The sequence below is a fragment of the Rhipicephalus microplus genome, chromosome 10 (assembly GCF_043290135.1).
Source record: "Rhipicephalus microplus isolate Deutch F79 chromosome 10, USDA_Rmic, whole genome shotgun sequence".
Lineage (NCBI taxonomy): Eukaryota > Metazoa > Arthropoda > Arachnida > Ixodida > Ixodidae > Rhipicephalus > Rhipicephalus microplus.
Genome location: NC_134709.1, coordinates 34669188 through 34685490, shown reverse-complemented (window position 1 = coordinate 34685490; position 16303 = coordinate 34669188). Strand labels below are relative to the sequence as shown.

The window sequence follows — 16303 nt, the reverse complement described above, 5'->3', positions numbered from 1 at the left end:
CGGCAGAAGAGTATTCGTGATGGCTCCGCCACTTCTGAGCCCACGTTCCTTCCTGGTTCTCTTGTATGGCTCTCAATCCCGACCTCTGTAGCTGGCCTTTCTTCCAAACTACTCCCGAAATACGAAGGCCCCTACCGTGTCATCGAGCGCACATCTCCGGTCAACTATCTGATCGAACCAATTGAACAAACTTCGGACATGCGCCGTCGCGGGCGCGACATAGTCAACGTGGAGCGCCTGAAGGCTTACTATGACCCGCTCATAGTGACAAGCTGTTAGGTCGCCAGGCGGCTCCCTCTTCGACCCCGGGGTAATTGTAAAGAAGCTTCCGAACACTGAAATTGGTGGAACTCTCAGGTGCCTTCTAGTGGGTCTACCCAAAAGTGATGCCGCTCGCGCTGAGAGCCCGTGCTTGGCCGTTACTGTCGCCGTTGTGCTTGCTCGCTGTGGGCCGGCTAATAAACGCCTTAACACAGCCTCGGAGAGAAAAGAAAAAAAAAAATCTGTTTGACGCATAGGTTGAGCAGCCCTTAAAGGCTAAAAAAAAGTGCACTTCATCGATGGTGAAGTTTAAATCACAAGGCCATTAGTGCCACTCACCGGAAGTGGTGCACAACCCTGATGTGATGCAAATTTCCTTTCACCCGATTCTTTCCCGGTGGTTTGTGTCATCTAATTTTCTTGCAACATGCACCAACTAGCCCAACACCAAGTTTTACTGAAGGACTACATTAGTACTAGAGCACCAGTTCAAGTTAACTGTAAGTTAGAATTAATCGAATTCACATTAACGAGCTCTTACTCTATTACAGCATAGAATTACCATAATCAATTCTAAGCACCCCCCCCCCTTTTTTTTTTCACGATCACAATATTAAAAGCTAGGGGGGTGCTTAGATTAGAAAAATGACAGCACCCCCTTTTGTGACAACAAATTAACGTAATTGATGCGAGAAATTGTATTTTAATTCAAACAAAATAAAAAGATAAATAGGGTGCACACGGCAAACGCACCACTCGTGTAGCAGGTGAGTCACTATCATTGCCGCTCGAGTCCGTCGCACCATTTGAGCAGTCACTCTCGGTGTCCTACAGCAGATCGTCTTCCATGCCGTCCAAGTTGTTCGTGATGCAACACTTCTTGAACAACTTTGTGACAACGTCAACTTTGATGCATTGAAACTCACAGACTTCCTCTTTGAGTTCGGCTGTCAGCCCTTGTGCGGTTTCGTGAATTTATTGAGAGTCGTGGCACCTTTGAGAATGTGGCCCCGCTGCTCTCGGTACCTAATGATGCAGGCTCGGTCCACGCCAAATTCTGTAGCAGCACTGTGATTGCCATTGTCCTCGACAAATGCGATCGCAGCTCGCTTAAACTTCACGTTGTAGGAAGCAACTCTTTACGCTAATTCTGAACGATGTCAGGACTATCAAACAGCTGACAAGGAAACGTGCGCATGTCATCCGCCACCGTGAAACCATCGCAACTTGTCCGGATTTGCGGATTGGAATGGATTACTCGCCGACTCTTGTGCCGCCATCTCTTGTCTGAACCTAGCAACATATTGTGCCACTGCTTCCGAGATAAGCGACGAGAGGGCGCGCTTGGCAGCCCCCACTGGGCCGTGCTCGCAGAAAGGAAAAATAGGGGGGGAGGGGGGGTGCTTAAATTCGCAAAAAACATTTTTTCCTAAATATTTCTTGTGAAAACAGAGGGTTGCTTAGAAATGCGTACATTTGGTATTTAAACGACACGCACAGTCAAAGTAAATCAACAAATCTTGCTTACTTGTTCTTTTCTTCTTTAGCATTGTCCATGTTTCGTAGCGTTTGAATCCATGATGGATCGCACTTGTAGTCTGGCAGGGCTTGAGTCAAAGATTGCAGGAATGATCCAACATCGGCTTCAACAGCCACCGTTGGCTTCCAAAATGCATCAGAGTTCTGCAAACAACAATGTACTGATAATAGTCGTTCCTTTAAAGCACTAAATCATGGCATGTGGAGTTGTTTTTACAGGCCACAACTGTGACATAACTGTGACATAACTGCATCAAAAACAAAATGCAGAAGGAATGGAGCCACTTTCATTACTGTTTCCAAGCATGTCTGTATGACCACACTGAATAAGGAGGAGGAAAAAAATAAGCAGAAGGACAGGGAGGTTAGCCAGCTCTTAGACCAGGGCTGGCTACTCTGTGCTGGGGAAGGGGCAAGGGGAGTAAAATATGATAGAAAAGAGATGTTACGAAAAAAGGGAAAACTAAAAAGGAAAATCAAAGTTAAAGAGAATATGACACTAAAGTATTTCTAAGGCCAGCTGTCCACGAAAATCGTAATAAAGCTTTCAAAGCTTATGGGCTAAAGATAGACTCAGCCAAGGACCCAGGATCCCTTGTTCCGACCAAGGGCGATCATCTACTCTAGAGCTTAGGTAAGTTCTTGTCTTGGCACGTTGAAACGGGTACACTCACGCAGAAGATGGACGATTGTTTCTTTGCAGGGCAGTTATTGAGCATAGAGGTGCTGGCCATTCCAATAAGAAAGGAGTATGCATTTGTGAAGGCCACTTTAAGTAACAGGCAGCACAGAAGAGTCTCCTCAGCTCGAGATATTTCTCAGGGAAGACAAAACTCAAGGGGGCAGACTGGCCTTAGGGACCAAAAAGTGACAAAAAAATTCATTTTTTAAAAATTGACATATTTGGTTTCTGCAAGTACTTTCCTATCTCTCTGCAAATTTTCACGCACCAGGAAGTAGTAATTTTTTGTAATCTCATTCTAACTCTCTAGATTATTGGTGCTGTTAACATGCAGAACCTGTAAAAAAATGAGGAACAGACTTTGTGGCTTCTTTATAATTTGACAGCACCTGTGTCTAAAGCTATACTACCAATTTATGAGCGCTTTTATGAAGAAACTGTGCGCTTTCAGTTTTTCCATTTTTCTCAAAAAAGTAAATTTGCGACTATTTAATTTTGAGGCCTAAATATCTCTGCAGTTATGACAGGTACAACAATAATTCTCTTTGCAGTGTAAATATGTATGCGTGTAGAATGCAAGTATGGGAGCATAATTTAGAGCACATGCCTTTTTAATTAATTTACTAATCAAAATATATAACATAATTCCAACTTCTTTTGAAAATGAATAGTTCATTTTGCTGTAAAATAACCAATAAAGGCCTAAAAACAAAAAACTCTTCCATACTTTCACTCTATAGTCATTAGTCAATGTTGGCATATCCTAAATTTCACTTTTAATTATTCTCTTTTTTTTCTATGGCGGCCTTAAACAATAGGAGGTGAACTTCAGTTATCTCAGGAACAAGGTGAGTTACAGGAAAACTAATTAAATATTTGAAATCAGCAGAAATAACAGCTTTATTCTATGCAGTTTGATCAAGATCACTCAAGAAATAAACAAAAAATGTCAAGGACCAGTCTGCCCCTTAGAACAGGATCCAGGTTATGTAGGCGAGCATTTGTGAATACCGTCGAGTTCCACTGTGCTAGTGTGAGGTATCGTGCCAGCGAACGAAGTCTTGTAGCTGCGTCGGTTCTCGAGAGTAGGATAGCTGCGTATTGCATATACCGTCACGTGCAGATCTAGCGGCCTCGTGTGCGCGCTCCTCCCCGTATATACCGCAATGCCCTGGTATCCACTGATACGTTATGCTGTGTTGCTTCTCAATTGCTTGGTGGTGAAGAAGCCTCTTATCAGTGATCAACTGCTCATTAGGTCCATGACAAACGGGTGACATGAAACTGATTAAAAATCTGCCTTCATGTCTGAGAACACGGACCAAGCTTGCGAAGGGTTTTGCAATGATAAACTCAAGTGCTGCACGTATGGCGGTGAGTTCTCCAGCTGTCGATGACGTCAAATGCAAAGTCTTGAATTTAACTTTGACGGACTTCGCGGGAATAACCACCACCACTGCTGAGCTTACTGAAAAAACAGAACCACCCGCGTAAATGTGGAGGTGCCCGTTGTGCTTCTTGTGCAGAAATAGTAGTGTGGCCTGTTTCAGGGCTAGATGCAATGACTGTTTCTTCATTTAGATGCTAGCAATGGTAAGGAGAGTAAAGCTTCAAGAGGGTGCGGGCGTTGCAATAGTAACGGCAGCCGTGCTGCATACGTGAAGTGCGATGGAAGCACTGCGCAATGCTGAGCTACGGATGCGCTCGAAGTTCGAAGTGAGGCAAGGTGATACAATGGAATCCGAGCAAAATGCCTTAAGCGCATTCTCAAAGCACCAACGCTGATGTATGTGCTGATTGGATAATCACATAAGTGATACGTGATGAGCACTGCACTGTAGCTGGAGTGTTGTTGCCCAGCCCGGTGAAGATTAAACTTTTTATTGGGGGAGCCTGTACCCAACAGATTAATACACTCATAGCCCGAAGATAGCGGCAAATGCAGTCACTGGTCAATGATGATCCCATCTTCAGGGAAACGTGACAGCTTTTATACGTGCGTCATCGACCATTTCAGCTTTATGACTGGTGCTCGCAACAAAAACACACACAGTTGAATACATTATAATTCCCGGTTAAAAGCTGACACATTTCACCAAAAATTAGACCAGTTGGAACGTGATCACTGTGAAAAACGTGTGTGTGTGTGTCAATATACACAAATGCCCATTTACGTGACTCTAAGGGCCTCACACAGAAGAAAACAAACAGAACTATATTGGATTCTTATGGAAAGATTTTTACACATACACCTTCTTACCTTGTAAAGCTGTGACCTGCTTCGATTTACGGCAATGATCTTTGACTTGCGGCTCAGTACACGGCCGTACGATAGGCGAAAGTCGCACACCGAGCCTGCAATACGTCGAGAAAAATGTCTGTCTGGTCCGATGTTTGTCTCGTGATGTCTCTTCCAGCTCCAGGGTGAAAATAAATGAAGCTAGAACTGTATATTAAGAGAAAACTTTCAGTTCCCTACTGAAGTGCACGTAGAACACCTTATTTAAGCAGTCGCAAGGAAAATATCACACTTTTTATTTTTCATTGATATACATGCTAAATATAAAAACACTATTGACATCATGCAAGCAAACAGATATAGACTTTTTACATCTGTAAGGAGAGATACTGTGCCTTGAGAGTGACTGATGCAGATCTTGGTTTTGGAAACTTACATTTTCCATGCTATCCCGAAATTTCAAAATTACAGCTACAACAGATAAAATGAGAAATGTAGCACCAAGTTTAAATGGTCTTAACAGTACTTCTAAAGCGATATGAAAGTATCGCCCTAATCTAAATTGCATCTGTCATGTAGAAGTGCGACATCACCACACTTGTATCTTAGATACAATGCCCACTTCTTCATAATTAAGTTCTGATGACAGGTTTGCAGGTTAAAATAACACATGCTTCATCGCACTCAAACTTAGCCCAAACCAACAACTTCAAAGTACAATAGACTATACACCACTACATAATCACACACACAAAATGCCCTACAGAAAAATCGGCCGCGTTTCTCCACGCCTTGCCGCAAAGGATGTCAAAAAACGATAGTTTCCTGTCTGGAGGTGCTGCATGAGATATGTCGCCACCAGGCAGTAATGCGAAGAAACGAAAGTTTTTTAGAATGCAGAGCCACTGGTAGGTTGCAGCACCGGGTCGTTTTAGTTAAAGCCCCTGAATTTTTCAGAGAAGTGCAGGAAACACCCGCCTTTTCGTTCATAATGTGACATCGTCAGCGCAGTGTAATAAACACTCCACTCTTTAGAATTACATATCTATGCATTTTCTAAATAGACACGCTGCATAACACTTTCGTATTGATGTCGCCCCTCAAATATGCATAAATGCTTTTTGATTGACAATCTTCGCGATTATGAACGTAACCACCACATCAAGATGGGTGACCATTGAGGAAGCGGGTTAAAATGAATCGATCAGCAGATGGACCCAGACCACAATTTCTGTGTTCAAGTATCCCAAGAAAGACTATCGTCTTTAGAAGCCAACCTGCTAGGATGACCACGTCAGCCTGTGCCAGGGCATCCCTTCGGCAGTGGCGCATCTGCAGCTCGCTGTGGCGACCCAGCAGGCCACGAGCCATGCCTCCAAGGAAGCAAGGAATGCCCAGTTTCTGAGAGATAAAAAGGGGCGGAAGCGGGAAATAAAGTTAGAGCGGTGCACGTTGAGAACAGGAGTTTTATTAACCCAAAATGACACCCGTATCAATGCTATACAGGTGTTAGCCATTGGCAGCAGTATACTTGTGCCAAAATTACAAAATTCGGGGCTAAATTTCTTGATTGTCCGTGGCAAAAATTCGTTGTAATCAAGGAGATCTTCCACTGCTACTACATGCAAATACATGGGCTTCTATGGAGTAACATCAGGGAGTATAATAACTTCGTTATATTGAGCAATTTGCTATATGGAGGTTCGTTATAAGCAAGTTTGACTGTATAGCTGATTTGGTATACAAAATTTATCATATTGCAACGTAGCTATCGCATGAAGGGTGAACCATTCTGTGGGTAGAAGACGACCATGAGGACTGGTTTGCTCGCTCTGTGTGCTGCGCTCCGATTTTATCAGTGTAAATACACTGGCAAATAGTGACGTCCCATTTCATTTTATGTAACATATTTGTGGTGGACTTGCTGGTCCTTCACTGTACCCATCACGAAGCTCCGCAACAGCCGCATCGTCACGGGTCCTACCATGTCACACGTTCAAGGTACATCGTCTTCACCACCCGCCTCTTCTGTGACTCCTACCTACATTGTCCTACCTCCCGCTCGTGATCCTGGCATATTTTCCAGACAAAATGGCCTTGACGTTGACAAGTGGCTCAACGTGTATGAACGGATCAGCGCCACCTTTAGGTGGGACCCGACACTCATGCTTGCCAACGTGCTTTTTTACCTTGATGGCCCTCCACGGGTGTGGTTCAAGACGCACAAAGCCGACATTACCAGCTGAGACACTTTCAACGAAAAGATCCATGACTTTTTGTGAACACCGCTGCGCGACAGATAACTGCTCTCTGGCTACTCGGGCACAGACGTCTAGCGAATCCTACGTCGCATATATTCACGATGTCATCGCCCTTTGCCGCCCGGTTGACGAACAGATGCCCGAGCCTAAGAAGGTATCGAATGTGCTTAAAAGCATCGCCGACGATGCCTTCAACCTGCTTGTATACACTACTGTCACCACCATCGATGAAATCGTCAAAGAGTGCCGGCAGTTTGAACACCCCAAGAGCCACCGTATCACGCACAAATTCACACGACTGCCCAACACGGCCGCAACTTCATCGAGTGAAGCCGCTCGCCAACCACCCACCTATGACCACATCAAAATTGTTCGTCGGGAGCTTGAAGCTGCCTGTCCAGCTCCCATTCAACAGCCTGTTTTTACAACCCAAGGACCCATCACACCCATCTGTAGCCTTAATTCAAGCTGTGGTAAGGCAGGAGTTCGATAATTTCGGTCTTCCGTCAGCGTGTCCCGTGACTCACCCTGAAGTACGCCCACACCACTCGGGTAACACTTGCCGATCTCTTCCATCATTGCCCTTCCGGAACCCTACGCAATGGCGAACCCCTGACGACCAGCCTATCTGCTTTTCCTGTCGTCAACCTGGACATATTTCTCGTTATTGCCGTCGCCGCTGGTCCAACCCACCACGTCAGAGCTAAACTGCTTATATGCGCCTTACTACTTCTGGACGTCCAGCCGCTACACCCTCCAACTTTTACACGCCGCCTCCTCATGAGCCTCTCCCACTGACGCCCCTTCTTCCGGTCACCGCTACTCCCGCTCCCCGTCGCCACTACGCCGCCAATCCCACTCTCCGCCGCCTCGGCGCTTTTCCTCTCAGAGCTTCTCTGGACGATCACCGCAGGAAAACTAGATATTGCAGTTTATGGAGGTGCAGCTGCAACGACGCCCCGAAACCCTCTACTAACGCTGCCCACACACCACAGTATCATTGAAGTAAAAGTCGACAATGTTCCTGTTACTGCCCTTGTTGACCCAGGCGCCCACCTATCTATTATGAGTGCACATCTATGCCGTCGCTTGCAGAAGATCACGACGCCCTCTACGACTCAAGCCATACGTGTTGCCGATGGCGGTGCTGTAGAAGTCATCGGAATGTTCACTGCTCGTGTCAACATTGCTGGTCGCCACACGGTAGTCCTTTTTGTTGTTCTAGATCGTTGCCCCCATGACCTCATACTAGGCCTTGATTTCCTCTCTGCACACTCAGCTTTAATTGACTGTTTTTCTGGCACGCTCAGCCTCGACCTTCCCCTGCTCTGTGATGCCTGTGAAAAGCCCGTCAGCCGCTTGAGTCCAACCACTTTTGTTCGCTTGCCACCTCGAGCTGTGACATACGTCTGTCTGTCATCGACCCCTCCAGTTCCCAACGGAGACTACATCGTTACACCGATCACAGACGCACGACTGACACGCAGTGTTACAGTGCCGCATACCACTGCCACCATAGTGGACAACTGTGTTTTTCTCCTGCTCCTAAATTTCGGCCTCATTCCTAAAGTGTTGCCCTACCAGATGTCGCTTGTTCTATTCACTGCCATAAAAGATGATGACATAAACGTTGTCGCTGCAACGCTTCCGGACCAAGCCGAAGTCTCATGGTTACCCGGTTTTGCCGAAGCAATCTTTCGAAATATGATTGGACGAGACCTTTTGCCTGATCAGGCCGATGCTCTCTGCCGCGTTTTGGCCTCCTACAGTGACATTTTTGATATCTGTGATCGTCCCTTGGGCCAGACTAATATTGTCAAGCACCGAATCAACACTGGTGACTCTGCGCCCATCCACCGTCAGCCTTACCGTGTGTCCGCATCAGAACGAGCAGTGATTTAGAAGCAAATGGACAACATGCTATCGAAAGACATCATCGAACCATCACCAAGCCCTTGAGCCTCCCCAGTGGTCTTGGTAAAGAAGAAAGACGGCTCCTGGCGTTTCTGTATTGATTATCGGCACCTCAACAAAATAACCAAGAAAGACGTGTATCCTCTTCCACGTAATGACGACGCACTTGACTGTCTTCGTGGCGCCACCTTTTTTTCATCTCGCGACCTCCGATCTGGCTACTGGAAAATTGCTGTAGACGAAATGGATTGTGAGAAAACTGCATTCGTTACCCCCGATGGCCTTGACCAATTCAAGGTCATGCCGTTCAGTCTCTGCGATGCCCCAACAACTTTCGAGAGAATGATGTACACGCTGCTTCAAGGATTTAAATGGGCGACGTGCTTGTGTTACTTAGATGATGTGATAACCTTCTCATCCACCTTCGCCACACACCTTGAATGCCTTTCGGCCATTCTATCAACATTCCGACATGCCGGCCTCCAGCTGAATTCCTCGAAGTGCCGCTTCGGTCTTCGTCCAATTACTGTGTTGGGCCACCTTGTTGACGCTTCCGGTGTACGACCAGACCCAGCAAAAGTACACGCAGTAACGAACTTTCCCGTTCCGTGCTCTATCCATGATGTTCGCAGTTTCGTGGGCCTATGCTCTTACTTTCGCCGGTTCGTAAAAACTTTGCAGCACTCGCACGCCCACTCACAGACCTTCTCAAACACGACGTCCTGTTTTGTTGGGGCCCTCTTCAAGCTGACGCTTTCTCTCAACTAATCATCGCTCTAACGACACCACCGATACTTGCACATTTCGACCCAGATGCTCCTACAGAAGTGTGGACAGATGCTAGCGGTCACGGCATCGGTGCAGTTTTGGCCGAAACTCAGCGGGGCACTGATCGTGTAATTGCATATGCAAGTCGTCTCCTTTCAAAGTCAGAGCGTAACTACTCTATAACAGAACAAGAATACCTTGCCCTTGTCGGGGCAGTTTCAAAATTTCGTCCTTACTTGTATGGCCGCCCGTTTCTTGTCGTCACAGATCATCGCGCCCTCTGTTGGCTTTCTTCACTGAAGGACCCTTCTGGACGACTTGGTCGTTGGGCGTTGCGTCTTCAGGAGTACTCCTACTCAGTTGCCTACAATCCTGGACGCCTCCATCTGGACGCCGATTGCTTGTCCCGCTACCCTATTGACCAACCAGATCAATCAGTCAGCGAGCCTGGCCCCAGCGTCATGTCCATGTCTAGGTTTCGTCAGATTGGTGACGAACAGCGTCGCGATCCTTCCTTGCGGTGACTCATTGCCCGTCTGGAATCCGACCCTAACGACGTGTCACTCCGCATGTTTGTTCTCCTAAATGGCACGCTGTACCGTCGTAGCATCCAGCCAGATGGCCCTGAGCTACTTCTAGTCGTGCTTAACCATCTCCGTTCAGCAGTCCTGAATAAGCTTCACGATGAACCAACTGCCGGCTACTTGGGCGTATCACGCACGTACGACCACGTCCGGCACCGCTTCTTTTGGCGTGGTCTCACGTGGTTCGTTCGACGCTACGTGGCCTCCTGCGATAAATGCCAACGTCGAAAACGACCTGCCGCACCCCCTGCTGGACTCCTTCACTTAATCTCCATCCTTTCTTCCGTGTTGGTGTAGACCTCCTCGGACCGTTCCTTGAATCAAACCCTGGGAACAAGTGGGTCGCCACTGCTACAGACCATGCGACCAGGTTTGCCATCACTAGAGCGCTCCCCACCAGCCCTGCTACTGACGTTGCCAACTTTTTGCTCCACGATGTAATTCTACACCATGGCGCTCCTCGGCAATTGCTCACCGATCGTGGACATGCATTTTTGTCACGAGTACTCGACGACTTTTGCGCTCTTCCTCAAAGCAACATAAACTGACCACTTCCTGCCATCCTCAAACAAATGGCATTACCGAACGCCTAAATCGCACACTCACAAACATGCTCTCAATGTATGTCTCATCTGACCACCATGATTGGGATCTAGCGCTACCTCACATGACGTTCGCCTATAATTCATCTCGTCATGATACAGGAGGTTATTCACCGTTTTATATGCTCTTTGGCCATAATCCAACTTTACCACTGGACACCCTACTACCGGCTACTAACCCTTCACCGAGCGAATGAGCACGTGATGCTACTGCTCGTGCCGACCACGCACATCAGATTGCCCGCTCCAGGCTGTTGGCTTCACAAGCAACCCAGAAGGCTCTCTACGACAGCAAGCATGTCGACGTCGACTTCTCACCTGGTTCTCTAGTTCTTCTCTGGTGCCCAGTTCGTTGTGTTGGATTGTCAAAGAAGTTGCTATCTCCGTACAAGAGACCTTACCATATCATACGACGGGTAACGAACGTTACCTATGAGGTCATTCCAGTCTCCGGCACTAACCTGTCTGCAAACACCGCCAGTGACGTAGTACACGTTGGTAGGTTGAAATCATACTGCTCTATTTCTGAAGAACACGTATAAAGTGCACCGAGCCGGTGCTTTTACAACCGGGGGGTAATGCTACGTAGCTATCGCATGAAGGGTGAACCATTCTGTGGACAGAAGACGACGAAGAGGACTGGTTTGCTCGCTCTGAGTGCTGCGCTTCGATTTTATTGCTGTAAATACACTGGCAAACAGTGACGTCCCATCTCATTTTACGTAACAATATAGAGAAAGTATATTCAAGACAATGATAGAATGTTTGAAATACACCATTTGTTATGTGCCGGTCTCATATACGTGGGTATGAATGTACTGGGATTCCGTACTAGAGCTCCAGCATTTAGTTCCTGTACAATCTTCAGTTTCTAAATAAGCTTTAACTTCCTAGTTAACTTTTTATTCTTTTTTGTTCTATTTACATTTTCTTTACCACAAAGGAATGCTGCTATGATAGACCAATGAGACAAATAATAAAGACAGCCAGCAAAAAAGCTTTTCACGCACCAAAAGACTAAATGAAAAAAATCCAACACACATATCTTTGTCCTCACCTCGAGTGCTGCCCTCATTTCCTGCACAGCTAAGGGAGGTAACGTCGCCTGGCTGCCCACGATACAGACGGGTCGCTTGGCGCGCGAGATGATCTCTGCACACTGCTGGACTGCGTGGTATCAATGGTCGATCAACTTGGCATCATCATGTGATCTATGCATAGATGCAATGAAAACAGGTCATAAAAACAGAAAAGCAAGGGTGCGGTGCACCTGCATGTGCACTTTTAATGCACATGCAGGCGCACCGCATGTGTACATTGGGCTATGTAGATAGGATGTGAAATAAAAAAAAAAACTTTCAAAGAAGTCTGATATAAAGAGAGGCTCGTTTACTTTACAAAAATCTTGAAATGTATATGGTATGTGCCCTTGCAGTTCTTTGCTTTCATGTTGCTCTAGTGAAAAAAAAAATTAATTAAATTCTGGCAACTATGTCAGCTGGCAACCTCATATGTAATGTGGATACAGACGAAACAGAGAATATTCTTAACAGTATCTTTTACAAAGCCAAAACACGCAAGACTTCCTGCGACGGTTATAGACAACATACTTGGCAAGTGGTAAAGTTAATGGATGTCATGGCTTTCCTTCAGCTTGCATACAGGTACTATTTGCTAGGAAGGTCAGCAGAGCTGTGCAAATAGTAAAATTTTGAGTGCGAAGGGAATTGAATTATTTTTAATGTTTTTCTAATACTCCGAAGCGGATTTACCGAAAAATAGCTGCAGAAGATCCCCAAGCATAATCTTATTAAAGAATAGCAACATGAAAGAGTTTCTTTTGGCTAGGCTGATGAAGCACTGCAGCGGTGCTGCCGAGTCATGTTCCGTAGATGTCTTATCAAGAATTAAAAAATGCTGAGGCCGAATTATGTTTATTTACACGATTTCATACAACAAAAGTGCTGTTGACAACACTTTACATGTTCGTGGTGGCGTCAGTGCTGATGATGCAGGTCACATGGTTTTCGCACAGTGCTTTAACGGACACCAGACGAGCGTGCTTTGGAAAACGTGGTCCAAGTTGCACTTTCACATTATAATCCAGTGCAAAACATGGCCTCCCAAATAAAAATTCCTCTTGCGCACCAACCAGTACACGTAGCAGCAGCACACTGTCCGCTGTGTGAAAATCAAACTGGGCTGCTAGCTGCTAGCTGTCGCGTGGCGACGCAAGTGACGTAACAAGCAGTTTTGCCAAGAGCCTGGATAACTTAATTTATTTTTTCGCTGCTATTTGGGTGATACTAATGAATTTTATATCACAGGTTGATTTTGTGGAGCCAAGACATTATTCGGAAAGCATGTTTCGCAAAACGAATTGATCGAGTACAAAATCAAAACCACGCTTGTAGAATTAGCAGTAGCCAATCACCGGTGACAAACGTAGTGCCATCACTAGGCTTGTGCAAAGTGTTTTTGGACGAATAATTTCGAATCGATTTCAAATAGTATATATTGCCACGGGAAACTGCCAACGCTCAGTGTAAGGCAGACATCGCGAACAAGAGAAGTGCTGACGGAATCGCTACAAGAGACGAAGCCACAATGACATATAAAAATGGGCATATTTATCATGACCTACCTAACCTGCACAATATTTTTTTTTATTTGAAACAAGGCCCCTACCCAAATGACATTTTTTAAAGGTAGTTGAAACAACTTTGAGTAGTAGCAAGATTTGACTTTCGTAAGATGCAAGTGATAACCTGGAAAATGCATAACATTCTAACATTTATTATACTTGAAGCATACAAGCCTGTATAACAAGAGCTTAAAAAATATGAATTGATTTGAGGGTAATATGTTCAATTAAAAGGGCCCTGCAATACTTTTTCAAGTAGCCATGGAATTAATTCACTAAAGAAGGTTTTTGCCACACGAATTCACCGCCGCAAAAATTTTAAGAACACGTCCAGTATGGTGGTAGTGGTTAGAAGATGAGAAAAGGCACCTAATTTCTGCAACCCGGTCGGGAGCACGGCGCAGTGCTTGACACACGTCCAGTAAGGGCGAAGCTGCGAAAATTTGTCCCATGCTGCAGCGGCATTCTCTCTTCTCCTCCCGATAAAAGCGCTAGATGCTAAGCAGGAAGGGACGGCATGGGGAAAGAAAATATGTCACATGCACCTCGTGACCTTGAGCACTTTTCCTCCTTTTTTTTTTTTCTTCTGGCTTTTCTGTGCGATCATGCACGTACACAAGGACAAGTAGTGGCCTCCTGCAGCAGCCCCAGTAACGACAGAGTGCGCCATGCTCAAATCAGCCAATGGCTGATACAATGGCTGTGACGAGTGATTTTTGAGCTTGTGGCATCATTTGCAGAGATAAGAGAGCAATATTTAGCTGAATTGAAGAGTTTATTGTGAATTACAGGCTGCCCGCTGCGCTATAATGTTTGGCTCATAAGTTCTTGGTAGCCTCTGTTACTAATCAGCAGAGTTTTCGGACCACGCTCAAAGTGTTGAACGGCCCTTTTAAATTTGAAGTGGGGCTTCGTGGTGAAGCGAATTTCCCTTGAATATGTGCTTTCACGACTTAGAACCCCTACACCGCAGCGAAATCACTTTAACAGGGAGTCACATGCGGATTAACATTACACCTATATTCGTTCATTGCGAATAATTTGAAAGCTTCAAGAACTTAAATTCGAATCAAAGTGAATTCGAATACTCTACTGTTCGTTTGAATCTTCACAATAGCCTAGACATCACCCTCACAAAGTGGCAACAGAATGCATACACTATAACCTTATTACAACATAGTATCTGTGGATAATCTCTTTGTAGCCTTTATTGGCACTGCATGCAATGCCGTCCAAACATGGCGTATATTCCAACTATCCAAGCATCCCAAACAGCATTTGCCCTACTTCCCCTTCTTCTTCGTCTCTTCACGCAATTTTCTACACCCTCCACCGCCGACAACTTCACTTGCATAATTCCAGGGGAGACAGGAGTTGTATCAACTTCGTAATCTCAGTGTTGTTCGCTAATCGAATTCTGCATGCCCTAACATGTCCATTCGTACTCTCGTATACCTTACAAATCCTTCCCATTTTTCAGTGAAGAGGGTTTTGATCTGTTGCAAAGGGACACACCGCGGCCGAGCTTAGTGCTTGTACGTGGTCCTATAGGTGGTCATCAGTGGGGTTTGGTCGAGAACAGTGTCTGCGATCCTGCCGGCAGTCACTTGAAAACCATGGTTGGGAAGACTATTTGTTGTGGCAACGGTGGGAAATGTAGCCAATGTGAGAACAAGAGTAAGAAATACGGTCGATCGTCATTGGTGCGCCACTCAGATGGATTGCGGTACCATGGGGGGAATGATAGAACCTAAGAGGCTGCAGCAACGAGTGGGGCAGCATTGTGGGCGGGAGTTCATATGCAGGGCGAGCGAGTGGGGGAGGTAGCACGCCCATGTTGGCAAACTCCTGCCAAACAACGGCTTGAATTAGTGAGATGGTTGCCAAGAGGTCTTGCGCAGGGGACGTACAGGTAGCAGGGGCCACGGCTTCCAGCGAACAATCCTGGTGATGGTAGAATTCACGTTTGAGTGTGGCGGTACAGGATCTTCACACGAGGAAGTTGCAGCTGTGTTTGGAATGCGGTTGAAGCGCTAAGTAATCCACCTGCTTTTAGCTCACCGAAGGCGCCGACATTCAGTGATGACAGAGTCAATAGTGGCACAGTTCTTATACATGAGGAAGTTCAAGGCATCGTCAGCTATGCCCTTTAACACACTACTGACCTTGCCTCTGACATGTCTCTGTCGGACTTGCGGCACAGGGTAAGCACGTCGTAAATGTAGGCGACGCAAGACTCGGAGGACGATTGAACACGCGAAGCGAGTTCCTGTCTGGCTGCCATATGTCGAGCAAGAGACAGGCCAAATTAATTGCGGAGCTTCTGGTTGCACACGTCCAAACTTGTCGGTTTTTCCCCTTGGGTCTCATACCACACGCATGCCATACCCCGTAGGTAGAATAGGATGTTTGCAAACATAACAGTCTCGTCCCACCAGTAGTGCTTGCTCACGCACTCGTATATGCGAGCCATTTGTCGACATCACTTTTGTTGGTTCCGCAAAGAGTGCCGGAGTCTAGAAGGTGACAAGGAATCACAGGGGATGGAGTTGGCACGGACTGCAAAGAGGCAGAAGACTGCGGGCCGTCTTCAGGCATGGTGGCCGGACGAAGGTGGCGGCCGCTGCGGAGATCCAGAGCCGGGTTGTTCTAAGACACGCTACCTCCTCCAAAACAGATGTTACGGGGAGTGTTTACTTAGGGGCCGTCAGTCGGTACCAGAGCGGGATCACAGTGCACTGGGTGCACAGAATGCAAGTCAACAGGACAACCCAGACCCGGCCCCACAACAATTTTGTCATCTTCCATT

The 16303-nt window shown here is 46.2% G+C and overlaps 1 protein-coding gene across 3 annotated transcripts in view; it reads right to left on the bottom strand.

The window, feature by feature from the left end:
• The window catches only part of LOC119181035 (2-hydroxyacyl-CoA lyase 2), a 42713-nt gene that overhangs the window by 15116 nt on the left and 11294 nt on the right, over nt 1-16303 (bottom strand). For all 3 annotated transcript variants that reach the window (XM_037432208.2, XM_075875425.1, XM_075875424.1), the window contains 4 exons: nt 11908-12017; nt 5999-6122; nt 4743-4837; nt 1790-1944 (listed from right to left, as the gene is read on the bottom strand). In XM_037432208.2, coding sequence (XP_037288105.1) covers nt 1790-1944; nt 4743-4837; nt 5999-6122; nt 11908-12017 — 484 coding nt within the window. The remainder of the gene's footprint in view (nt 1-1789; nt 1945-4742; nt 4838-5998; nt 6123-11907; nt 12018-16303) is intronic.